This window comes from Zootermopsis nevadensis, unplaced genomic scaffold, assembly GCF_977971745.1.
Source record: "Zootermopsis nevadensis isolate Lab colony 2312 unplaced genomic scaffold, Znev_1.0 Znev_ptg000030l, whole genome shotgun sequence".
Lineage (NCBI taxonomy): Eukaryota > Metazoa > Arthropoda > Insecta > Blattodea > Termopsidae > Zootermopsis > Zootermopsis nevadensis.
The window spans coordinates 19,694,769-19,722,551 of NW_028259162.1; the positions used below are offsets into that span (position 1 = coordinate 19,694,769).

General features: G+C 37.5%; 1 protein-coding gene across 3 annotated transcripts in view; it reads left to right on the forward strand.

The window, feature by feature from the left end:
• The window catches only part of LOC110832494 (uncharacterized), a 31,154-nt gene extending 4,299 nt beyond the window's left edge, over positions 1-26,855 (forward strand). Inside the window, exons 2-9 of one of the 3 annotated variants that reach the window (XM_022069562.2) lie at positions 10,528-10,603; positions 13,639-13,859; positions 14,166-14,250; positions 14,743-14,886; positions 15,513-15,564; positions 16,453-17,614; positions 20,311-20,544; positions 23,895-26,855. In XM_022069562.2, coding sequence (XP_021925254.2) covers positions 10,531-10,603; positions 13,639-13,859; positions 14,166-14,250; positions 14,743-14,886; positions 15,513-15,564; positions 16,453-17,614; positions 20,311-20,544; positions 23,895-24,029 — 2,106 coding nt within the window. In that variant the 5' untranslated portion in view covers positions 10,528-10,530 and the 3' untranslated portion in view covers positions 24,030-26,855. Of the gene's footprint in view, positions 1-10,527; positions 10,604-12,072; positions 12,212-13,638; positions 13,860-14,165; positions 14,251-14,742; positions 14,887-15,512; positions 15,565-16,452; positions 17,615-17,957; positions 18,208-20,310; positions 20,545-23,894 lie in introns of those variants that run through there. The other 2 variants (XM_022069563.2, XM_022069565.2) reach the window with 2 other exon arrangements.
• The last annotated feature ends 928 nt before the right edge of the window (positions 26,856-27,783 follow it).

Consider the following 27,783-nt stretch of genomic DNA (forward strand, 5'->3'; position numbering starts at 1 on the left):
AGACCATATATGAGAAAGTTGATAATTTCACCACGAAACGCATCATCGCCCTTTAATCATGCAGATATAAGTACCTACGACTTCGCATAAACGTTTCTATTGGTGCATAAATGACGTACGAGTTAGTGGGTAAACCAACAAAAATTCACCCCTTCATGCAAATTAGTGTTTCCGACTCTGTAAATTACTATGCACAAAACGTTTTCACACTTCAACATCGCCAGTTCTTTGTTAATAGGCCACAGCTGAAAAATATCGCCACTATTTTCAACATCAGCTTTCGCGATTATTCTTATCGGCTCGTGTTTTCAGTTTCACAACGATAAAGGCTTATTCCGTTGTGTATTCCTATCACTTAAACCGTATTCCAGACTATCGTCGTGAGTAAGCTGTTCGAAATAACTCGGACGGCGTTGAGCGTTATCCCGTCAAGGCCATTCGCTTTCTCGTCTCCACGCTCCTACATACTTCCCCTCCTCGATTCGTAAAGCCTTGCGAGTTAATTCTCGTCGTATTTTACCACACTTTCAAGAATTCGTATTACGTAGCGTCGGGGAAAAAAAAGGGATTATTTGTGAATAATTAATTGAAATGGGTGTTGAATGAAACGGCAATGATATAATTTGAGGTACTATCCTAGGATCTGACTGTCGGAACAGCCGGTATACGCACCAGGATCGCTAATCGCTTAGTTCCAATATTAAGTCTTAAAAATTAAAGATTCTTATGGGCTGTTCATTCCATAGTGAGGAATTATGAAGGGAAATACATCTTCTTTAACTAATATAATTATAAGATAGTGTAATTGCGTCATATTGTGAATATTATATCAATTATTTATTTTAATCCGTCTGATCACAATATAATTTTTTATTTAAAATTTCTTATAATTAAGATAATAAAATATCATTCATGTTCCAATATCGATTGATCGATTTACATTTCGCAACATTTACACAACATGTTTCGGTTTTTATAAAACCATCATCAGGTGTAGAAATATATCTAAGAACTTAAAACTCAATTATGATTTCTGTAGTTTTTTGGTGATGTTTCATTACGTTTGTTTTTCCATTTTTGGGCGAAGGTGTTGTTTTTCTTAAATGTTATTAGATGTAAATATCGGCCAAATAATAATAATAATATAATTATGTCACTCCAGCGACAATTAATTAATTTTGAATCAAAGCTATGACGTGTTTTATGATTTCAACGCCCACGTGTCCTTGATATATGACAAGAACATCATTTACAAACGCTAGCTTAGAAGTTTATTAGTGTGGATTTGTAGTTCGTGTGTTTTGTCAGGCATTCACGTTCGGACGGTTACTGACTGTCTACTAGATGCAAATCACCGAACAAAATAAACTGCATTCTGTTCTTTCAGTGAACCAAGTGTAAATACTAACTTGGTAATGTAATTATCGTCCATGTCGGAATACATTTCCACTAACCAGTCATCTCCTTTCGTTAGGAGGATAAGCTACTCGTCCTCACTCCAAACAGGAATTGCTATCCAGCTTGGTTTCTGGGATCGTCGGTAGAGGGGATTTACGAGTTCAAAACCCACGCGAAATATCCGGGTTAACATTAAAAAGGATATATTGTTTCTGGTATATTTCAAAATTAAATTATCAAATATATTATTTTATTTTCTATTTTCTATTTTCTATTTCTAATTTATTAATATTCATTTAGTCTTTATATTATTTACTTTACAGGATGATACAAAAACAACAACAAAACGTTCACCCACACAAAATCATGTTAAGCACGACGTACATATACAGAACAACTTCGAATACGATATTAAAAATACAATAAATCTAGAAGAAAACATCATTTGAAATCTGATAAACATCTGACTAAAAAGTTGCATTTAAGAAATTATATTTAAGTTTATATAATTTTATACACCTGAAGATGGTTCTTTTAGAACTGAAACATGTCGTATTAAAAGTGATGATCTAATGTAAATCGAACATTTAGATAGAGAACATCATTTAATATATTTTAAATATTTAAATGTTAATTATAGTAATATTTTAATATTTAATAGGAATTTTATTGTGATTAGACTGACAAGATTTAAACAAATATATATTTATCACAATATGACGAAACTTTATCATCTCATTAAAAAGGATCTTTAATTCACTTTCCTAATTGTATCATCCCCCCCCCCCATAGGCACACACAAATGGAACTCTGTCCCTCTGAGAAGCTAAGATATTCGTGTTTAAATTACTAACTTAGCCGTGCTGATTACGTAATTCCTAAGTGGGCTGTTGCTTTTGGCTATGTAAGTTTCCTTGATTTACTTCTTAAACCAGCGTGTAGGACACTTATGGAATACTTATAAGGAATGAAGTTGTGCGGATGGTAGTTTTTGTAGGGAAATGTTTTCTGTAGTTCGGGTTTATGTTGGCAGTACTTTTCCCCCAAGCTTCCTTTACTGTCAGGTTTGTGAAATAAATGTCGCATAAGTGTTTAACTGTGTAAAAGTGTGCCACAAAAACAGTTTGTACATAACGTCCTTCTGTATGAATATGGTTTTGAGTATTTCGATTTGTGATATATCTCGCAGAGTATCGAGTTTGAAAATCGATAATGAACTGCGATCTGAATCTATTTCTCCTTGCAAAGAAAAATTACAGGCCAATGTCTGATCTTAAATGGGCCAAGGTTCTTCTAATTTTATCTGTTTCTTTCGCTCTATAGGTCGAATGTACAAAAAAAACACGATAAATAAAGTTGTATAATGGTTTTAATTAAAATGGCTGATAACTGTCACTTCGATGTATTTTGATGAGCTCGTCTTATCGAGAAAGTTAAATGAAGCGGTAACACGACTGTATTTCATTCGAGAGACATTGATCACGTAACTATTTTAAGGGTTTTAGAGGTTTTCCTCAGTTGCTTCTACCTCGTCAATCGATTCTACTCTGGTGTGTTTAATAACGCGCTCATTTCATGAACACTCAATAACCTGCTGTTTATAAAAACTCGTTATAAGACTTGCGATTCTAAGTGGCCCTTAGATGACGTCCTATTTATTTGTTTACACCGGGCATATAAAGGCTTTTTGTTCGCTGTCTGAAACAAATTAGGATATCATAAGCTTAAAATGGTCTTGGAAACACATTCATAGAAACCAGTTGCATGGCGTCAGAGTCTCTGTATGGAGAAATGAGTGAGACAGGAAGGAGTGTGGGCTCTGAGCTATTCATGCGATTTGTAAGAAACTTGAGTGGGATAGTGGGCGGTTGTGAACAGAGCTAACCTTGGTAATGGCAAAGTTGAATAATTTTAAACTAGCTCTCTGCAAGAATGTGTAAATACCGTATCGATTTAAACAATTGAAGTTTCTTCGGTCGATTTTTTCCAGCGTTGCCAACGCACTCATAACAAAGTCCCTACTACTGGGTTAGCCGTAGATGAGTTAGTGGGCAATTTTGTCGGTTTCCACTGCTTATACTTTTTTTATTTTCTCTTTCTATGTAAGTGATATCTGTTTACCCAATATGTGGCGTAAGTGTAATAATTAAGTTCCCGGAAAGCTTCCATAAAAGATGTATTTAATTAATTACACACAAATGGTTGCTGTCACCTTCGAAGTAGTGAACAATGCTCTTCTGATAAAAAAATGAACACTGTCTTCACGTCTCCTTGATCCTCTTTAAAGTTTTATACCACTCCAAGACACTCGTCTTTTCCATAGCATCAGCCATCAGCTCCATCTGTTAACATCTGCAGAGTTTATACTCGTGCTTCTGCCTGACTTTGCACAAAACTTGATTTTAATTTGTTTTTTCAACAACTTATCACACTTTTTTTTTAATCGGGGCTAAAACAGACGCTTGTGCCATTGTTTCGCTACAACTGTCTTATTTACTTCAACATTCAAGGCCCAACCACAGGCTCGTCATTACTCGTCATTGCTTAGTTATCGATCACTCGCTACTCGATTCGTGCATTCCGGGAACTTAATTGTCAAACCTATCGTATATACAATTCTCGTTCGTCGATTAATCGATCTCGGTAACTATCGACCTCTGACACTGGTCGACATGCTCAGATGAGCCCGAGGCCCCCCGAATGCAAAACAGAAGTGATAATCACTCGGCCGCGAAGTCTGGTAAATTTTGACAGTAGATATTTAACAACATTGTATCAACTGTATGGGATGTATTTGGAATCGGATGGGTTGACTACTCACTGAAACAGATTTGGGCCTGTTTAAAATTACTACGTAGGCATTTACCAGCATTAATAATTATATATACAGGGTAGTATGTGCCCCGGAATTAAAGTTGGAGGACTATCTTGTTATATAAAAAGTATATACAGGGTGAGTCAGAAGTATGTTTACAAACTTCGTGTGTGTGTTCCAGGATCAAAAATAAGAAAAAAAAATGTTCTCGTGCATGTGTGGAGAATGAAGGAAAAACTTTTGAGTATCTTTTATAAAGAAACATCCCTGTCCTTATACTTGACAATAAAGGCATACATTGAAAATTATTTTTGGCTATTATTTCGAAAATGAAACATTTGCGACCCCATGTTCATAGGAACATTTTTTCTTATTTTTGATTCTGTAACACCCACACGAAGTTTGTAAAAACACTTCTGACTCACCCTGTGTGTATGTATATATATATATATATATATATATATATATATATATATGATCTTACGTAAAGTATTTCAAATTATTACAGTCTGAACCAAAATTAGACTTACCCTAACATCTTTTAAAGCAGCCCTAAAGTAGTGGATTTAATAAAATATTAATAATTTTGGCAATTTGCAGTTGAAAATTGTGAAGCGACAGGCAGACAAGTCTCGTCGCCCACTTTGCAAAGAACACCTAAGATACGCAAATAGAATTTCTGAATTTAGATCCATCACACATCGTTTAACCCATTGGCGAGGAAACTCTTCCCCGTCACGTTTAATTAACAAAGCTCAAAGCTGTAAGCATAATTATTCTTATGATTTATATTTTAAACCGATGAAAAAAAAGATTTGTTAACGAGATATTTCTCACTGTTTCCTCCTCACCAAGAGGAAATTTGAACCAGACATCTCTATAATTTGCTAAGAACTTAATTACCAAGCATTTCATTACAATCGATTCCTGATGAGCGGACTGTAATGACGGAGGGAGGAATGAAAACATCAAAGGAAATAGAGAAATTTGGAGCGTGGATAAAAGTGGGGAATGTTGCAATTACTGTTCTGTCTTTAATTTTAGGGAACGAAATATTTTTTTCAAGCAAGAGGGACATACAGTGAAATCCATATCCTGTAGGGACTGAGGCAAAATATAATAAGACATTATCCAACTTTGGGCTGAGCAGGATAGCAAGTTTACGACATCCTGAGTTAGTTTTCTCAGATATAAGATCCACATGCAATGTTTTACTGGATCCAGGTTGCGCATAAGAAGTATTGCATTACCTCGAGTTGGTTCGGGGAACTTGCCAAAACTCTATTCTTGTCCCTGTGACCTCATTCTCGTTACGGTCTGCTGCTCTGTCTCCTAGCTCAACGACGCACTGCCGGGGATACTTGAGGTTTCCGCAAGAACCCCCAGTTATCGGACAACGAAACCAAGACACTGAAACTAAAAGCTTTCTACTCGACGTGCAGTTCGTGAATTTAAAACGAACTTATCTGCGACGTAACTATAATTGTTAATATTCCAAAGTTGTTCGCTAGTAGCATTATTAAACAGCTTCTTAATCTAACCTAACCTAACTTAACCTAACCTAACTTAACCTAACCTAACCTAACGTAACCTAACCTAACTTAACCTAACTTAACCTAACCTAACCTAACCTAACCTAACTTAACTTAACCTAACCTAACGTAACCTAACCTAACCTAACCTAACTTAACCTAACCTAACTTAACCTAACCTAACCTAACCTAACCATCATAAGAATGTAAATCTGAAACCAGGAGAGATTTCCATAGAATAATTGCAGAAGACAGTGGAAATTTAAAGAAACCTATCACAGCAAGTTACATTCTGTATTCTTTCAACGACATTTTCTTATCGGAATAGGTTAGCCCACGTATGGGTTTATCATGAATGAAGAATTAGGAAACATCCAAATGGCCGTGGTCAATTGGGCTTACACTAAGACTTGTCTGGAGGAAACTGGGGAAAACTACGAAAGACAGGTCTAATATGCGAAGTCTGTGGTTGTAAGTGTAGTCCGTCCACATTTCCGATCGTACTTTTTTTTAAAAAAAATATTTCCACGAATTTTCTTTGAAAGATTTTCCTTCTGAATCTTCGCCACCTTCACGCAGATTCGAAAGTTTCCGTGTTCTGCCTCAGCCAACTCCACTGGCGAAATATATCGAAGTTCACTCCTTCGTATTTTTCGCGCAACATCATACCACGGTTTTTTTTAAAGAGGACACTATAAGGCAGAAATGACAAATCCCTGACCAAAAATATTCCATCCCTTGTGTTATATTTTGTGAACATAATTTACGAAGTTTCTATGAAGGACGTGCCTCGTGCTAACTGGTTTTGGAGGACGGCTGAAGCCCGCGTCCTCAGGCTCTGCAGCCAATGACCGAATCTGCTATACGAGCATACTTGGCCATTACGAATACAGTCTGTCCCAGAAATCGCCAACAGCGGTGACGCGAGCACAGTTGGTTTCATTAGCTGACCATATTAGTACAGATCATGCTAGCGTGTGAGACAGGTTTTGTGTGTCAGGGTCGAGACACAGAATCTCCCAGTAAGTGGTGATAAGATCCAGCTCTTGTGGTATTTCTCAGTACAACGGCCCCGAAGAGAAAGTGTTATGTCAGAAGCAGATTTGTTTAGAAGTTGTCTCATGCAGTTACTGAATGAGCATCTTTCAGAATTATGACGATCTCACAGAATCCGGTGATGCATATTTCTTAATGAGACACACCCCTTAAATGTCACGATGCAACTGAGATTTCAGGTCGCCGCGAAAATAACTTTCGTGTAGTCTGCTAGGACCGTCACTGTGGTGTAGCGGTTGGATCGCTGGCCTTGTAATCCTGGGGTCTCGGGTTCGATTCTTGGCTGTGCCCGAATTTATAACTTGTGTTGGGCAAGGCCGTGGTCTAGGCAACACGGAGTTTTCCTCCGTGGCATCCCAACAATTACTCCATTCACACACAGAAGAAGGCAATGGCAAACCACTTCTGAATCATCTGCCAAGAACGTATATGAACAGGTCCCAGTCCGAGAAAAGGATGGAAGGATCCTGTTCATATGGACCTGTCGTCAGGCAGAACACTAAATAATAATAAGATGAGGTGGTCTAGCGGTTAGAACGCTGGCCTTGTAATCCTGGGGTCTCGGGTTCGATTCCCGGCGGTGCCCGAATTTATAACTTGTGTTGGGCAAGGCCGTGATCTAGGCAACACGGAGTTTTCCTCCGGGGGCTTCCCCGGTTTCTCCGTGGCATCCCAACAATTACTCCATTCACACACAGAAGAAGGCAATGGCAAACCACTTCTGGATCATCTGCCAAGAACGTATATGAACAGGTCCCAGTCCGAGAAAAGGATGGAAGGATCCTGTTCATATGGACCTGTAGTCAGACAGAACACTAAATAAATAATAATAATAATAATAGTCTGCTAGAAGATTGGTAGTGTTTCAGAGGTACTTGCAGCCCTAGAGATGGAGGCAACAAGCACCTCTGAAACATCGGTAACCGTCCACTAGCAATATCTCAGAAATCTGTCGCCATGTTGTTTCCCTATTTAGTTCAATAAACTGAATAGAATGGCTACTCTGTTCCTCTGAGACCACGTTCATGAAGATTTTGAAGGAAACATTCGGAACCTACCCATGGCGGACAGACGAAGAACACGTGACTTAAACAGTGTGGTAGGTTTACTGACTCTGGCAAGTTGACGCTCGAAGACACCACACCTTTTCTGTCCTCACGTGACGTCACACTGATACAAGGTAACCCAGTCGTGACGTCACGTCAAATACGTACGCAAGAGCGACCTAACTCTCTTTTATGTCGTATGAATTGTCAGGATTTTGGAATTGTCCTGTTATAATTTTTCTTCGTCGAATATTAATTTGTTGAATCTGTTTTATGCAGTTTAGCTACGATGTTTATTGCCGCGGTGTTAGGACGTTTATGGATCAGGAAAAACTAACCCAAATTTTATCGCTGTCTTATTTTAAGATTCTTTACCGGAAGTCTTGAGTGTAAAAAACTGACATCTCACGAGAACAAACATCGAGGGATTTTTTAAGACGAAGTTAGTTAATTAGTTAACAACTAGTTAGTTGATACGTCTTTTGAAAGTGTGGCAGAATTTAGAAATTTGAAAACGTCAACAAATCGAAATTCATTCGTAAGGAAATTAGGAACAGACTGAATTCGGAGAATCCTCGCTACGTTGCAACTCAGAACGTGAAGAGATGTTGAGGAAAATATTTGGACCTGAAGGGGATTCCAGGAGAATAAATTTGAACTCTGTATTTTATACTATTCAAACATTACCAAGTCAAGAAGGATGAGATGGGCAGAGCATTTAGCACGTATGAAATACGAAATACATGTAAATTGTCAGTCGGACCCCCCCCCCCCCCCCCCCCCAAAGGTAGAGATCGTGAAGAAAGTCTTGATTTATACGAGGGATAATGCTCTTGAAACTTTTTCAAACGCGTAAATGAATAATTTAGAAGTGATAGACGTGATATTAGGTTGAGCTTGGTATTTCATATTTTATATTTTGATATTCTAGAATAGCGTACAACATATATAGGACGAAACAGGAATTTCAACAGTTCGAGTGTGGGTGTTGATGGTTTCCCTGAAGTTGGTTTATAAATAACCTCTTCACTGGCTTCGAAGAAATAAGTTTAGAATTGGTTTGAATCAGTTTCTTGGCTATAGATAAAATTTTGATTTTAATTGTTTCATGTGTTTAGACATCCATGAATTTCCGAACGAGTGCAACGAAGGCGAATGAAACTCTGTTTCGATCAGTCGATCAAATTCCTCGTCTCCTTTTTAAGCCCGTTTTCGCATGTCACGTGGTGATGACAATCTTTTCCAATGCGGTTAGAGCGTGGGATGTTTATTTCGTAAGGCGTGGGGATTTGGACGTGATATTGGCACTGGACGAATTAGTACGCGCAACGCACTGCCTCAGATTGAGAACGCTTGGAGTGACCTATTTGAGGAAAGATTTCGTAGTTCTCGCCCAGAGAATGCAACTACAAAATATATATATAAAACTCAACGCAGACTAAATGGAGTCCTGCGTTCGTTGTGAAACATCTCCAGTGAATATCAACAAAATTATGTGCAGCAAAACACAAGTTATAAATCCGGGCACCACCGGGAATCGAACCCGGGACCCCAGGATTACAAGCCCAAGCTTTCCACTGATTATCACTAGGATAAAGAAATCGAGGATGGTTAGATGGGCGGGGACTGCAACACACATAGAAGAAATGAGAAATGCGTGTAAAATATAGATCGGAAAGCGTGAAGGGACGAGAGCACTTGGAAAACCATGGCTTAAATAGGAGAGTAATGTTGTAATGCTGTCTCACGTTGCTAAATCACTTCGTAACGCTGACTGACTAATAAGACGAGCGTAGAGCCGAACGGCATTGACCAATGGCGCAGCCGTGCTGCCACCTATTATATATCTGCCCAACTAGCTGTGTATCTGTTTTCGAATCAGACAAGCCTCTGGGTTTAGATTCCGAAGCCTGATATTAATAACAAGAAACAGTTTACTTCATTTTACTCCAAGCCACCTGAAGCCAATCCCCATAATAATATTCGTCTCTTCAAGAGATGTTTTAATATTATATTTTAATTTCAAATTATTTGGAAGCAAATTATTATTAACCTCAGAGTTTTCAGCCATCTTTACGTTTCAACCGATTCTACTCGTGGGAAGATTTCTCATGTTACACATTGGATAGAAGACTGGGTGGGCATCAAGGAACCCACAACGCCTCTACCAAAATCCAGTTCAGTTCGTAGTCTGAGCTAAATCTTTGAATAATTCATAAGACATTTAACTGCACATTAACATCTCCAGAAATAAGGAAATGTTAATGGGATATGAGCATGACTGTGGGTGAAATCTGAAAGTTGGAGAAAGGAGTTTTGGTCCACTTCACGAGACTGAGGAAAACCACGAAACACTTCAGACAGTGCAGCCGAGACTCGAACCTTGAACATTCTGAATATAAAGCAAACATGTAGCAGTTTAGTTAGTCCTTGTGTTAGTTGTGAAGTTTGGTGGGAAATAGCCTGCGTGGGGAAACAAGAAAGTTATACAGAAATTTGTATGGAAATCATGAGTTAAAACCAATTCAGAAATGAAGATGTAGCTGGAATAGTTCTATAATAATCTTTGTAGTGGTTCAAGGAGGAAAGGCGAATTGGTTCAACTTCCTGTCCGGTGGTACTAATGATGTTAATTCCAGAGAGGTGGTTAGTTGATTGACGACTGTGTGTGTTGTTGCAGAACATGGCAAGCAGCACGGTCAGACAGACTGTCACCACAACAGTGCAGCAGAGTCCATCTCTGGACAACAACCTGGGTACGTGTAATGCCTTTATATGGAATTAAGGTTAACTCTTTACAGAGAGAGGAGAGCGAGACGATAGAGGAGCTGCTATCTTGCGGCAGAACTGACAACCTTGTAGCACTTTAATCTTTGTACATTCTACCTGTACAGGACAAAGCACGTCTAAATACTGTCTCTACATTTAAGAACACCATTGAAAAGTTCAGTCTTGTTCAGGAAGGATTGTGCTGTTTTATTATGAAAATCAAATAATATCCATAAAGGGACTGTTGTGGGCAACATTCCAGGTAATTAAACATTAAATTAGGAGACATACGTAATTGACAGTACCCCGTTAAGGGTTAGAAACTTATCTTGTAACTGCAAGTACACATAATGATACCCACCGAGTGCCTCCTTCCACCAATCCTCAACTTTAACGCTTTCACTATCATCCTTACGTATTTTCACAGATGGAAATGTTACATCCATGACCTACTTATGAGTTGCAGATTGAGTTTAAGAATTAAAGTACCAAAATTGTAGTCCATGATTAATATAACTTACAGATACTATGAAGCTTGTATTTTATCTGTTCTAGAAATATTATGAAACCTGAATTATCATTGAACCATACCATAAGCCACTTTAATGCTTTATATAGATCTCCAAAATGACCCCTTTTATGTAGTTTTCGATCAAAATATGTATTTTCTCATGAACACTATGTATTCAGCACAAAGCAGCCTTTTTTGTCAAGGAAAAGAGGAAACATTTTAAAGATTTCTGTCTTCTGGGTTGTTGCGCTGTGTAGTCTGGTCGATGTTTACCAACGTTTCAGAGGTCATACTGCCTCCGTCATCAGAGCGATGAATGTGCCAATTGGCTACACAGCGCAACAACACATGAGACAGAAATCTTCATACTCACCGCTGTGAAAACCTCAAATCTTACAAGGAAAAAAAATTAATAAATTTGTCAGACTGTACATTGGAAATTTAAAGTTGGCAGATCACACTTAAAAATTCCTATTTGGCAGATCGCGCAGTAGAAATTCACATCTTGTGAACAATATGCTTGTCTAAGTTTGATGGATGGAAACTAGCATTTTCCATGAGCAAGATTTTAGCAGTGCTAGTGAATAGTAACGTATCACTAGCAGAACTGAAACATATTCTAGCAACGACAAGTTAGTAGACTGTGCATCAGAAATACTGTTTCGGTGAACTGCGGTACAAATTGGATGTGCGCCATCCACCACACAATGAGCCAACAGCCGAGAGAAACTTGACTATTTCCAACCATGGCAGGTATCAAGAACCTGTTTACACTACTGCAAGTACAGATTCCTTGAACATAACCTAGCTCCAGTCTCACTGACCAATCAGCCTCTTACATCGTCTTTAGTTAATCAGTAAGGAAACTGTAAACAAACTTCTATAAATAAATTGATCGCAGAATGACATTACTGATGCCTACACTCTTTAATGTCTATAACCAGAGGTTAATCCTGTGACAAGGCCGGGACCTCTCGGCCTCTCTTCATTCTGCTGTCAGTATGATTCTGCTTTAGTTTCTGTTTGAACATGGGTAATAACAGAGTTCTGCTGGCTCTGGTGCAGGAAGTCCACACTGCTCTGGGTAATGTTCGAGTGCATCTGTGAAGTGAACACGTAATGTTGCATGCAGTCTTGAAATTGTGATTGTCATCATTATACTGTAACGTAATTAGCCAACTGCAATATAACCGGAAGATTCGACATCACTAATACCAAACTGAATTCTAAGTTCCTGTCTGACTCAGAAAATAGAAACTGGAGGTTAAACATTTTTGAAATCAAACCCATTTCTCAGTCTGTTTCTCCAAGCTACATATTCTAACCGGACGCTTTCGAAGAGGATTTATTACCAGAGTAACACATGAATTTCATCTTTCTTCCATACAAGCTGCATTTTCAAAACTTTTTTTAACTTTGTTCCTTTGACCAACCTGACAATAATGCATGGGGTCGTATAATTACCAATGACACGGCTGTAATTTGTTAGGATCATCCTGGCCGTGTGAATAGTGACAGAACGAAGTCATGTGGCTGCCCTAGGTCAGTAATTTTATCTGCACTCTACAAAAAGCTATCTTTCTTCCATCCACCCCAGAGAGAAATAGGTAAGAATAGGGTGAAATGTACGTACTGTGCTAAAATAAAATATTGCAGCTACGTTCAAAAGTGAGAGAGTTTCAGTCCTCATGAAATATTTTTTGTTCTAATATTGACAACACTGTTTCTAAATGCCTAAATTATATTACACTAAATGAGGGAAGGGTGAGCATGAACTATTTTTATGTACTAGCACTACATTTGTTTGTTGATATGTAATTGTAACAAAATGTTAAAATAGTCTGTCAGGACAGAACAGAAAAACACATGCCTAAGCTGAATTGATAACCACTACACTGCAAAGTCCACTTTGTTTATTTGATAATACTGTGTCAACTGATGAGGTTATGGTAACCTCAAGCAGATTATAATGAATACAAGAATAAATAAATTCAATAAATGTTTAGTACTTAGTTAAGTAAAGTGTAATCACCCTCTTCACTTTGCACAACTCTGAAGATTATGACACACATCATCTTATCATATATATAAGGCAATGAAGTGATTAAACCAAGCACAACAGAGTTAATTTTTGGAGGTCACTGGTTCTAGTCTTGGCCATCTTTGCTGATCTTTCCTCTGGGCTCATCCAGGATGTCCTGGAAAAGTTGCTTAAAGAAGGCCACAACCATTTATCTCCAGTTTATTCTCCATGGTCATTCTGTTACTTGGCCATACTACCTTTTCACCATCTCTAAATAAGAAAGAAATGAAGAAAGTAGATTGAAAATCTATTAAACTCAATGCTCTGTGCTTTCATACACTGCACCCTTTCGGCTTCCTTTACCCAGTGAAGAGATTTCAGTGAAAGAAAAATTCTGTGACAAAACTCTCATCGCTAGTTTCTGCTCGGAATGCCTCAAATGACAGGGAAATATTAATAACGTGATGGTTCATTCACATTGTTACCAGATGCCCTTCTGGAGGACTTACAAACCAGTGTGTCACGGCCATCTTCATCCGCAGCAGTGAATGGCATCACGACTGCCAGCAGTAATAGAACATATCATGAGGTTAGCGGCAGAACCGTTCAACGTGATGTGGCTCCTGGATATCAGGTGCAATACTTGTCTGCAGCCAACCCAACAACCGTTGTTTCTGAAAGAGCTTCCAGCCCTGGAGTGGAATTGCTGGTGATTTGCTATATTACTTTACTCTTTCTCTGCAGCTTTGTAACTGTGGCCTTGTTGTTAGAACACATACAATGGGACCACAGTTACAATTGTTGCAATTACCCTTGTCATGCAGGAGAGACATGACACAGACATTGACGGGTCCATAAAGGTGCTCGTTGCTCACAGAGGAATGTGAAGAACATCTATGGTTGTAGCGATAAAGACAGAAATATTTTTTTTAACCGTACGTGACCAATCTTGTGTTAAAAAACACAGAATAACTGGAATTACTAATGCACTTACAAGTGTTACCAACTTTTTCAGAATCAGCAGAAAAGTGGAGGCAGCTTGACAACATACAAGACGGTCGCTTACAAATATAACACAGGCAGCAACACCACCCAACCAAGTAAGTTTCTTATGATATTGATTTGTATGGTTCTAAAACATCGGCTCTCACGAAGAGCAAATGCAAGAGAACAAACTTCGTAAGAAAATAAAACTACCAAAGATGAATTGAAGATTGACAAATAATAAGGAATGAAAAACTTTGTGATTCATATGGTTCGTATTTTTATGGATCAGATCAAAGATGCTGAGATGGATTACATCATTTATCTTGGCTGAGGATGACAAGAAATGCACACAGATTTTGGTAGGAAAGTCCCTTGGAAGACTGAGAAGATAAAGATTAAGACGGGTGTAGGGAAATGGGTTGTGAGAATGTCACTATAATAATTCACTCAGGTTTGGATCCATTAGAGCAGGAGTTCTCAACCTTTTTCGCTGGCGTACCACTAATTCGCTGTCACTGGTTAAGCTGAAACAATAAAAAAAAATATTTTCTGTCAATTTGTTGTGTATTTAGAATTTTAATTTGTCATTGATTGTTCTGTTTCAGTCTCAGGGTTGCTTGTAGATGGCAGCAGTGTGTCAGCATCAGACCCTACGTCTGATGCTCGACTGCAGCAGAATCTCAATGAGCTGGACAGCCTGCTGGTTGACTTGCATCAAGCGCAGAAAGCAGGCTTCAGCACAGATCAAGGTACTAGTAATTACGATAGTAACAAAATACACGAACATACAGAAAGAATAATGTGTTGTGTATTGTTTGTAATTCTTGTAAAATTAACAGGTGACTGAACTAAATTATCAATGGTCCCAAAAATTCAGTACCACTAACATAGAAACATGCAATAAAGTTTATTTATGAGCCACCTAAATCCAATTTAAGTTGCCAAAACAAAGATTCTCTGTAACATAATCCTTAAAAATTCATTTAATTTTTTCAAATGGTTATATTGTCCTTGATATATTGCTGTATCAGTACTAAAAAATGAGTATAAATAAAGAAGTTGATTGTTATGTAATTTCTTCTGCAATTATTTTCTTTAAGCCAAATATTTTCCTTAAAACTTTGTTTTGAAGTTGATGGACCTCTCCTAAGATAAGTAATATCTCATAAACATGCAAAATAAATGGCAAAAATGTATTTTATTGTATCTTAATACTTTGTATTTTGGAATGCACACCGCGTGATAAAAATTTCTAAACTGTTACCACCAATTATTTACTGAACTTATTGAAATTTGTTGTCACTGAATAAAAGTGTTAAATGAACGCTATCTGCAGTTTCATTCACAATTCACAACTGCTTTTTTTTTCCAACAGGTGATGTTTCTACGAGCATAGCCAGGATTCGGAACATAGATCCAGGACTACTGTGAGTACCAAGACAAATGATAAGTCCTAATTATCTGGATTTTAAGTGGTGCATACAAACAAAACAAAACTTAAATCACTTACATATTTTTTATACAAAACAATTGTATGTCTGTATCTTAAAATTCCTGTTGTATTTACAAGGTCAGTAGTAACAATACAAGTAATGTACATTTACCAGTAACATAATCATCTTCATGGCTTTATGATACTGAAAATTTGAGTTTATAACTGTTTATTAATATCTTATATTAAAATGGTTCAAATATAAATTTCCAAACAAAGTGTAGTCGTCAGCTTTGTTTCGGCATGAGACCTAGTCCCACATCTGAGAAAATTGATTGGTGTTAGTTCATTTTTTCTTCAAATTAAGAAGAAAACTTCTTTAAATACATAAATGCATTTTAGGTACCCTTTATATCATAAATTGGTTTCCAGAATGCCATTATCTTTTTTGTATGTGCAATGCTCTAACATGAATGTCAATTTTTTAATTTTTTTATTTAGTTTTCGTAGATGCTACTTTTGTCCTATTTATAACAACACTAGGTGAAACATTTAGATCAATTTCATATTGATTGAAATAAAAATTGTAAAAATAGTTATTTTCTTGAAAATTAGTATTTTTATTAATTTACCCTTATTTATACATAATACTGCCTCAAATAATACATAATGTCACAATAAATAACTATAAAGTGTTCACATCTCTGTGTCTCATTACACGTACAACACATGGGAAGGTCTGCATAATGTATTTAAAACTGGGAAGCAGTTATCACAGCTGATTTATATTAGACCCACATAAGACATTCAATTCAATTCATACCTAATATAACAGGAAATCGTGCCAGACCTTTACTTAAATTCATTATGCTTTACTTTATAGAGAGCCTGTTGATCATAGCACACCCACACGCCAGCAACTTCAGCATGTGACACGTGTCATCCAGCAGCAAACCTACACTGATGTAGGAGGCACCGGCCCCTCTCCTGTTCGTTACCAGAATGAGCCACCATCCAGCCCTCGGCTTCAGCCAAAGCGTTCTTCATCTGCACACCGTGAACTCATGTATGGTACTGTTGACACCCAGCACCGCACCACCCGCTCTCCATCTCCCATGAGACACCCTGATCCATCTCCTCGGATACCCCATCGCACTGTGGTACAGAAGGAAACTCACTATGAAACAAGGGGCAATATCACTCCAAAACAAGAACGCTATAGAGACAAATCACCATCCAATCGTCGTCTACAAAAGGAAGTGTATTATGAGTCTTCCAAATCTTCCACGCCAATCCCTCCATCTCCGCAATATGATCACTATAGAGAGACCTCTCCCCCCTCACAGAGGAGAGGAGTTTCACCAATGAGGCATTTGAACCAGAACCTGCCAGATTCATATTCCAGTCAGCCACCTGGGTCTTCCAGTAGGATTACAACTGTTCGCACATATAATTATAACACTACTGGAGGTTCTGGTCCTTCTCCAGTGCTTCCTACATCACATTCTAGTGCCCCGCCACCATCTCCTACCCCTCGATCCCCGTATACTGACCACACCGCTCAAGTTGTGGAGCTGACTCCATCACCTTCACCTGTTATCACCTATGCCTCACCCCCACAAGTTCCACCACCAGGAGCAAAGGTCACCACGACAGTAAAAACATACACATATGAGATCCCAGGTCAGCCAGGAACAAATCACCAGTATCCAACTGGAAAAAATCAACCATATCACTCTGGAACAACTCAACCATATCCACCAAATTACAGCCCCATAGAACCTCCCAGTGACGGCATGCTAACGTACCAAGTGTCGCCCCGAGAGAAGGAGCCCGTGACAGAACCACCACCGCCACCACCACCAACTGTCATCACCTATAAATACTCCAGCCATTCATCACACAGTTCGAGCTCCAAGTTCCCAGTGCAACCAGAGGAACAGCAACCCCTGCTGCCACGACCCTTCCCCACCCCAACGCCCAATACCAATAACCAGCCACCCAAGAGACTAGATGACCTTATGGCGTCCTTCTCAGACACAGAGGTGAGTGATAGTTATGTAATATTTGCTTATCAGCTATTCTACAGCAGATAGTATACTGTCATTTTTATGAAGAGCGTAAAACTGCTATAATTCTTTCAAAATACAGAATGTCCCAATATGTATATATATACACACATTATAATATGAAATTGTTCCCGATGATAATGTGGAGGTGCCCTGACTTGTTGATGCCGTATGTCCTCATCTCCATACAGCTGGATGTCAGGGCCTATATTGACAAAAAATTTTGCGACTGATGGATAGGACGCAGACGATCTGTTAAGTACCCCTCATGATCACCAGATTTAACCCCACCTGACATTTTCTTGTGGGTTACTTGAAGGACGTGGTCTACAGCGCAAAGCCGGCAACACTTCAAGAGCTCTGGAAAGAAACTGAATGGTCTTGCAGAGCCGTCCCAGCAATTACTATGGTGGCTGCTTGTCAGTCAGTTGCTCAACATTGATGACTGTGAAATAAAGCTAATTATGGTCATTTTGAGCACCTACACCAGATTCAGCAATTCACTAATTTCCAGTGCTGACATATGTAATGGTTTAGTTTATTAAAATGACTTTATTTCATTCGCTGAATGTGTGTATATATTTTTCTTTTTTGGGACACTCTTGTTTATGTCTAATGTATGTTAGCATCTTCATTTCTAGACAAGTAATATCACCTCTTAGAGATTTTATATTTACATTTTGTACCAAATTTGCACAAGATGATCCTAATAACCTGTTATATATTTTACAAAATGAGCTATGTGCTTATTGGTTAGTCAACATAATTAGCCAACTCTTCGTAGAAAGCGGTTTTTGGTCTGAAACCTGCCATATTTATACTTGGTATCTGAAATATTCGTGTTGACAGCAGTGATATTTTTTTAGAGTATGAAATATTTACATGAATTATTAATTTATTGACTGTGGCTAATTTTTATTAACATTGCATACTGCATTCAGGTTATGTGATGAAATGGCTATCTTTGGGGTTTTGTGCCATGTAGTCTGGTAGTTGTTTACTGATGTTTTAGAGGTCCTTGCTACTCTTTCATCAGGACAATGAGTAAGCTTATTCATCATCCTGATGATGGAGGCAGCAACCACCTCTGAAATATCAGTTAACTTCTACCAGACTTCGAAGAGCAACTCAGAAGAGAGCCATCTTCATACTAGCCACTGTGAGAACCTGAAATCTCACAAATGATGTGATGTCGTAAATTTCATGATCACCATATTTGATACACCATGATTCTATGTCAATTAATTCTCATGAAAAGCTTCTAAATATATTTTATCCAGCTTTATTTTGAAAAAATAAATAATGCATTGTGTTATATATCTGACTGTAGGCTACTTACTTTGAAAATTACAAAATATTAATAAAATAACACTTGATATTTGAAAGTTTGATTAATCATACGAAAATATATGCCCTCATATTTGAAGGTGAGTCATATATCTTCTGCCAAAATAAACAAAAAATTACATAAATTACATTCATATTTACAAAAACACAAAAAGACAGAATTTCAACAGGAGTGAGAGCATGTAACTGGCTTTTATTTTCTCAGACATATGATAGTTTGTGAAAAAGAGCACTGTTTTATATTTCACCAAAAGAAACCAGTGTAATTGAAATGTATGTTATGTACAAATTCTTCTGTCAGCATATTTGACTTCATGTGTCACTTTAAGGTACATAGGTACACAGGTATTGTTTTTGCACACCTAGAACAGAAGAAACAACAAATTACATTTGTTTGCCATATAGACAGCATCTGTTAACATCTAATGGTAGATCAGGATTTTTACTGTACAAATCTTATATAATATAAATTCCATTATGGAAATAATGGAACTGTAATTTATGAAGTACTCCTTTATGAACCAATTACCCAGTTTGTACTGTAGGTCAAATGTACTTGAGGCAAAATATTCTTTTCTATTGTTTATATTCTCTCACATGGTTATTTTACTCAGCACTGGGAAATAAACTAAAATATATATCATTACTTATTTAAAACCACTTCTGTGATATCTGCTTGGAGGATTTAGGAAAATTATAAAATCCTCAGTCGTGATAGTTAATGTCCTGGCATACATTCAAACCAAATACAAATCAGATATTTCTACTTGAGTCAAAATATTGTTTTTTATATGGATCTTAGATATGTTTGACTTTCGAAAGCCTCGTGTAAATAATTAAGAATGGTTTGAAAACTTGTGTATTTAATGGGAACAACTTGACATGTATGTGTAAGAAGAGAAATGAGGATGTCCAAAAATAATTGCAAGTACTTAATTTAAATGATGAGGTAATATATTATTAAATACAATGTAATGAACATCAGCAAATTATGAGTATTACAGAATCACTAAACTCACTTGGAATTATAAACTACTATGAATAAGACACACTGGAAAGCCAAGAAAGAGATAATATGACAAAATAACTTATATTAACAGTGCAGCACAGCTTATGTGAGCATTGTGCTTCGTGCTATTATACTGTAAAACCCTAAGTTAAAGTATTCTGATCATCAATCATGTAATACAGGGGTAAACCCCCTATTTTCATATGTTAGAGATTAAATCATCTCAAACATGACGAACCATGACCTAATCTCTGAAGGCAGTCTGTGGGTAAGGATACATACAAGCAAACAATTTCGTGAGTTGTTTCTATTTCAGTCAACACATCATTACCCGCCTGAGAAACATACACATCAGTCAACAGTGCCCTATTCAGAAGGCAGCACTGGGGTTGCTGTGGTGACACCAACACCAAACGCTACAGTAGTTGCAGCAGCCACATCAGCAGCGACCAGTGACAGGCCAAAGACCAAGAATATTACTGGGCCACCTGTCTACTACCCACCTGGGGTTGAGTTGTTTGCCAAGAAGGAGGAATCTATGGCAATGCAGGTTAGCACTGGCAGTAATCGACTCCATGGAGCATAGTCCTTGGCAAGCCAATAATCATGCAGCTAGTCAAAAAATTCCTTGCCTTTTATGGAACCTGAAAGTTCATTACCATGTTCATAAGAGTCCTTATTGTACACCAAATTAATTCAGTCCATGCCCTCCCACCTGATTTCCTGAAGACCCATTTTAATACTGTCCTCCCATATATGCGTAGGATTTCTGTATGCACTTTTCATCCAACATTAGTAGTATGAAGATGGAAATTACAAATTGTTAGGAATTTATTTTTTAAGTTTATCAGTTTTAATTCCATTGATGGGCACGTTGTTAATTTGTTAGAGTGATTACATCAAAGAAGGATGAGAAGAAATCTCCAAAGAAAGGATCACTTGCAAGAACTCAGTTTTTATGGAGGATATTTTTAAAATAAATATTGTAGAAATATGCTGTGAAGGAAATTTCTTTGTGAGATTAACAAATGTCATCTGCTGAAGAGAAACTCGGTACCATGGTGTAGAGTTAATTCGCCATATTGAACTACTGTCTTAAGTAAAAAGAGTAAGAATGGTGAATAGTAATATCAACAACAACAATAACAATATGGGAGTGGGCAGAAAACTTCAAAACAAAAATGTAAAAGGAAAGATTCAATAGAAGGAATTTTTTACATTCTGTGAGAGGATCGAGGGTCATGACATACAGTGCAGGAAGTATGAAGATAGCTTCCTGCAGTACCACAGTTGACCATAATCAACACTCAGTGCACATAGTAGTCTTGTTGTTGTACTGTCCAGTCATTCCATGGCAGTAAGACAGCGAGAGCCACGGTGGTCTAGCGGTTAGAACGCTGGCCTTGTAATCCTGGGGTCTCGGGTTCGATCTCTGGCGGTGCCCGAATTTATAACTTGTGTTGGGCAAGGCCGTGGTCTAGGCAACACGGAGTTTTCCTCCGTGGCATCCCAACAATTACTCCATTCACACACAGAAGAAGGCAATGGCAAACCACTTCTGGATCATCTGCCAAGAACGTATATGAACAGGTCCCAGTCCGAGAAAAGGATCGAAGGATCCTGTTCATATGGACCTGTCGTCAGACAGAACACTAAATAAAAATAATAATAAAGACATCAGCAAGAAAGGGGAAGCCAAATGAAGTTCATGTTGCATGAAAATATGATACATATTTGGTCCTTGGTGCTTGTGGTAACTGGGCCTAAGCTGCAACCAGAGCTTGTACAGAAAACCACCATCCAAGCAGTAATTTGTTTCACTGACTGAACAAGAGAAAGAGGGAGACTGGCAACACCCTACCAGCACCACCACTGGATAGAGGTTGGCCGTGCATTTGCCAGATACCAGCACTCGAAGAGATGGTTATGGAAATGGTGGCACAGAATCCATGTTATAGTACATGGGCAGTTGTCCAGAGTTGGGTGTTGAACATTGTTCTGGTCATTTAATATTTAATCCTCCAGGATGTAGATCTGTGTTCGTACCACTGCTCATGGGTTCGAGGTCTCACGCGTTACAATTATCATCATCTCAAATACTGGAAGTGACTTTTAGAGGAACATGAACGTGATCCAGGTATTGTGGGGGCACATCTTATGGTCAGATGAAACAGCATTCACACATTAAGGTGTCTTTTAACAGCCACAACAGCCACTTTGTGGGCACAGCGTATGTATCAAGCGTGACCATCATGTTTGCTGGAGCATTGACAGTATTGCTAGACAATGTGCCACTTGCAGTTTGTCATGTCACGTGTTTCCGACGTGATGGGGTGCCAGCACATTTCAGTGCGCGGACCCAGCAGCACCTCAACGCACAGTTAATAAATATGAACAACTCACCTTGTTTAAAACTTCTCTTGTTCATGTCTCTGAAGTTGTTCAACTTCAAGCTGAAGTATGTTTGATTATTTTGAATCAAATTGACCTGAGGAACATTTCCTGCAATTCTGGCAGGAACCGGCCGGTACACTTTGTACAGTCTTGTTGTGAACAAAGAAAAATTACGTAATTGAATTCTCTATTCTGAATTCTAAAAGTCCATCCACCCACTTATCCCTTCCTTCATTTCACCTGGAAAATAGCCCACTGTTAAGATCTCTAAGATAAAGAGAAATTTCCTGCTTACTGGCTAGCTCTGGCAGCTGTAAATACAGCAAGAAACTGGTTCTAATTATTAGCACAACATTTTAGGCATAAACGATTTATAACAATTAGTTGAAACAATTACAGATTTGAATGGCATTACAATGATTTTTATTTACTTTTGTTATAATATTGCAGAAATTTTTAAAAAAAAGTGAGTTGTTACACATTTATTAGCGACCAAACCGTTAAGTACACGAATGTGTTCTTATTGTTATTTAACACATTTAATTAACAACCAAACCATTAAATACAAACAAAATCACAACAGCTAAGGAAGTGCCCTCTCTTACATTCTGTGCACTTCTCAGCACTCACCAGCAGTGACTGGATAGCTTCGGCAATGGTCTCAGGGTGATTCCATACTTTTGTACTTCTGTAAAATAATTAAATAGTCTATTTATCAAAAGGCAAATCGTTTAGAACAGTGAATGTAAAACATATATTAAAATTTATTTTACATGTCATTTACATTTTCAATTGAAATTCGAACGGCAGTACTGTGAAATTGTTAATATCAAGTTAAATGTTGTGTGTCTAAGAAGTGAATTGTTACAACCTCAATATTTACCATTCCATCCTCATTTAAAATCTTTCTTTTCATTTATAATTTTGAGAATTCTTTATCATAATACTACTAAATATAATGCAGCTTAATTAATTAAGTGTAAAGAATCAGTACAGTTGTGTTAACTCTCAGCCAGTTTACATTAACTAACTACCTACTTAATTAACCAAACAGATAATGAACTAATTACCTTCCTTGGCACTTGTAATTGTTCAGTTGGTCAGAAAATTATGATTTTAAGGAACTTGAAAACATAAGCTTGCCATTGGATATTATCCTCAGACAGTTCATCCAGACAACGTTATGACATATTTTTATCTATCCATGCTTATTCTTTCAATTAAATTTCCCAACCAAGTATTTTGCACGAATTCATAATTTGCTCCATGAGCTATATGGGGCAACCCACATTTCCTTCCTCTACTTCACATCAACAATATAATTTGATAGTAAATCTGGTTGAGCTCTTCATTATGTAATTTTCTCTGTTCTACTGTTACTTCTTCTGTCTTAACCCCAAATAAACTTCAGAGCAACTTGATGTCCCATAATCTGTAACTGTAATACGTTGTAAGTACGATCACCATAGGAAGCCTTTACAAAATCTTTTATCTCTTTTTTTGCAGGGGAAAAAGGCGAGTGGTAGTTATGAGTATGAACATGCAAAAGAGAGCAAGAGTAAGAACGGTAGCTCAGGCGGGGCAGCCGTTGTGCCAGTGTGCTTGCCCCTGTGCTGTGCCATGCCTTGCGTCATCATGTGATGACTTATACATAAGCATAGAAACATTATGAATGGTATTAATATACCAAGTACAATGATCATATTAATGCGTGTGTTAACCTTAAACTGCCGGAAGACAGAAAACAGCAGTAAATATGGTTCTATGTGTTTTCTGTTTGTAACAACTTTATCCAGTATCTAAGCTTTGTCACACTTAATACGTGCTGCGGTTGTCTGGATCAAGATCCAGAGCTTACAAGGAAGTTACTGTTCATAATTTGAGCAGTATTATTCATTAAGGACTGTGTTAACGCTGTATGTTTCTATTGTCATCACCATAGAGGGTCAAAGCTTGGCTTGTAAGATTTGAGGTTTTCACAGCGGTGAGCATGAAGATTTCTGTCTTCTGGGTTGTTGCGCTGTGTATTCTGGTCGATGTTTACCAACGTTTCAAAGGTCATACTGCCTCCGTCATCAGAGTTTGAAGGTTTCTGTCTTCTGGGTTGTTGCGCTGTGTAGTCTGGTCGATGTTTACCAACGTTTCAGAGGTCATACTGCCTCCATCATCAGATTATGAAGGTTTCTGTCTTCTGGGTTGTTGCGCTGTGTATTCTGGTCGATGTTAACCAACGTTCCAGAGGTCATACTGCCTCTGTCATCAGGGCGATGAATATTGTAGACATCTACCAGACTACGCAGTTTATTTTTTCATATGCTTGACAACACCAAAACAAGGCTGATTACAGCCAAGCACTAAAAACAATAGTACAAGATCAAACAAAATTCAAAAACAAAAAAGAAACACAGTAAACTGAACAATGTGAAAGCTACAGAAAATGGACAAAGAAAGGTAAACAAAGTCTGGATACAAGCAATGTCGTAAAATGTCCGTTAGTGAAATATATACTTGTTAAAATGACATTATCCTTAATCACGGCATTGACAGCGGGAGGACACGTAGCTGATGGACTGACCTTGATATTGTGATCAAATGTATAGATTAGCCTGTAATCCCAGTACGTATCTCTACACGGACAGAATTAGATGTGAAAGAACAACTAATTTTGTTTTTAAAGACATTAATGAGGAAAAGAGCACGTGGGTGATGCCATCGGATTGAGGTCTTTGAAAGACTCAGCGTAGCTAAAATTGATTCATAGTTATTGCATCATAGGCCTACAATAAATGCCTTCTATAGCATAAGCAGTAAGTCTTCTTTAAAAAATTTCAAGTTTGGATGAGTCTGTCGATTTAATGGAATTCGAGCCAACAGATGCGTGTTCCAGTTTGGGTCATATGGGTGTAGGTTGGTATGGGAAGTTATGAGTATTGGAAAGAAGACGTGTATAATGAATCAAATCCAACTTTTTTTAAGCCTTGGGAAAACATGTACTCAATGTGGTGATGAAAATAGAGCTTACAGTTGAACAGAACTCCAAGATCTTTGACACATTGGGAATACGCAATTTATAATTAAAGTTAATACTAACAATTTTGTACCATTAAATCATTCACAAACAAGATGTACTTAGAATTACAGTAGAAAAAGCAGATATTATTAATGAATGTATTAAGGAGCAAGTGATCTGAAGCAGATCGCTGTGGATCTCGAGACTTCACAATACGTAACAAAGGGAAGATATCAGAAAATTGTCTGTTGGTCGGACAGCTGTGAAACCAATTTTTATAAATAGGGGAAAGTCTAATGTTGGTAAGTTTATAAGGAAGTAAATTATGGTGACAATATTAAAATTATTACTTAAATGAAAATATACAGAATCGGCGTGTCCTTGTACACTCACAACGCAGTATTCAAATAAGTAAGCAGTTTGATTTATGTTGAATTGTGTTTATAGGAGCCAAACTGAAAAGTATTAAACCTATGTTTAAGAATGTAAATTGTCATATATATAATGAATTTGATAGTATTGGAAAAATTGTGATTTTTAAACAAATCAGTCAACCATGCGTAAATAATGCATATAATTTTGGACTCGATACAGACTCATAAAATTTATTACATTTAGCACTAAATTCCTAACATTTTGGTAACAAACATGAATGCGATCGAAGGAACTTATATTCGACATTGTGCAACGATCCAAATTTTGTCCCCGTAAAATAATTTTATTTTCTCCCTTTGTTATCCCTGGACAAGTAACGTAATTTAAGTGCTACTTCACCAACAGCTTTTTGAACGTCTCATGACGAAAATATAATATGCTTCTCTAAAGTCAGAATTTTGTTACAGCTTGAGAGAATTTGACCTTAAAGTGTCCTTACTCATAAGTAAAATAACTCAAACTTGCAGTAAGATTGTGTTTAGTTATCAAACAGCTAAAGGTTAAAAGAACACGTGCTTTCTTTTGTCACATTAAGAGCTGCAGTACTGTTTCTTTCACAGATCGTCAACGATATAGACTTGTCAGACGAAGGTCGTGCCTCGTACTCTGACATTTCGTATGTTTATTTTACACGCTTGCTGTCATCATCAGTACCACTACTGTGACACTAACGACTCCAGTATGGGAAGATTACTAACATGAAATTACACTATGTTATGGATAATCCCACTTCAAACTATGTAGATAATTCATTATATGTAAAAACTAAACCCATAGTTCTCATTAACTGACAAAGTTTTAAAGTATATTTATGACAGTTATTTCTAATAATATGTATAACATTAGTTTTATTAAGGCGACATGTTTCAGTGTTTTATCATTATCTATGGGCCTTCAAAATAAGTTAGATGCAAAGTTCACAGTTTTTATATTTAAAAATGGACCCATTCTTTACAGTGCTCTATAACGTTGTTATTTTGTAAATTGATAAAACTTTATAATTACAAACGTTTCATTGTTTACGATGAGAGTCATGGTTATTACTGGTTTTCAAGATTATTTTTCAGCACAGTTTTGCTAATATTTCTTCTCCCGATGTTGTATGAGTTTGCCGTCTGCAAATTTAAGAATTGTGGTGTACATTACACAACTGAAGGCTTCAGATAATATAGTATCTGCCAGTCGAGCACACAGCAATAATAAGCTCAGCTAGGCAGGCGAAGATGCTAGACTGGGCCAAGCTAGCCAATGCTAGGCTAGGCTGGACTAGGTTCTGTGATGTTACGCTTGAATAGGCAAGGATAAACTTTGCAAGGCAGGGCTAGCTATGGCTTGGCCGAGCTAAGCTGAATTATGCCAGGACAGACCGGGGCAGAGGAGTATAAGCGGGTACGGCAGTGCAAACTATTACAAAACCAAAAATTTTGAAATATTTGAAATTTTTTTAAGTAAAATTTTTCGATTCTGGTATGGATGAGACAGGGAAATTTTTTTAAAAAATAAATAAAAATTAAAAAATTAAAAAATGCTGGATTTTGTCTAAAAAAAGGGCACAATTTTTTTGAAATATTTGAAAAAAATTAAGTTAAAATTTTTCAATTTTTTTTTTGGTTTTATGGGTGTTTTGGGCAATTTCCTGCATTTTTCGATTTTTTGGAAATTCCGAAAATTTGAATTTTTTTCTTTCAAATTCTCCCCTACCGACACCTGTCAGAAACGGTCTCCGCCAGACCTGGTCTTTGACGTACCCGATCTCTAACGGACCCGTGCTCTGCGAGACCTGTCTACTGGTCCGCCCCTGTAATGAACGGATACAGCAGAGTAGACATCGTGTGAGACAGACGGTGTGTGGAAGACACCGGGTGAAGCAGACACTAGTGTCTGACAGTGACCGGTTGAGGAGATGCAGGGTGAGAGAGAGCGAACGTGGCTGAGAACGCGTCTGACAGA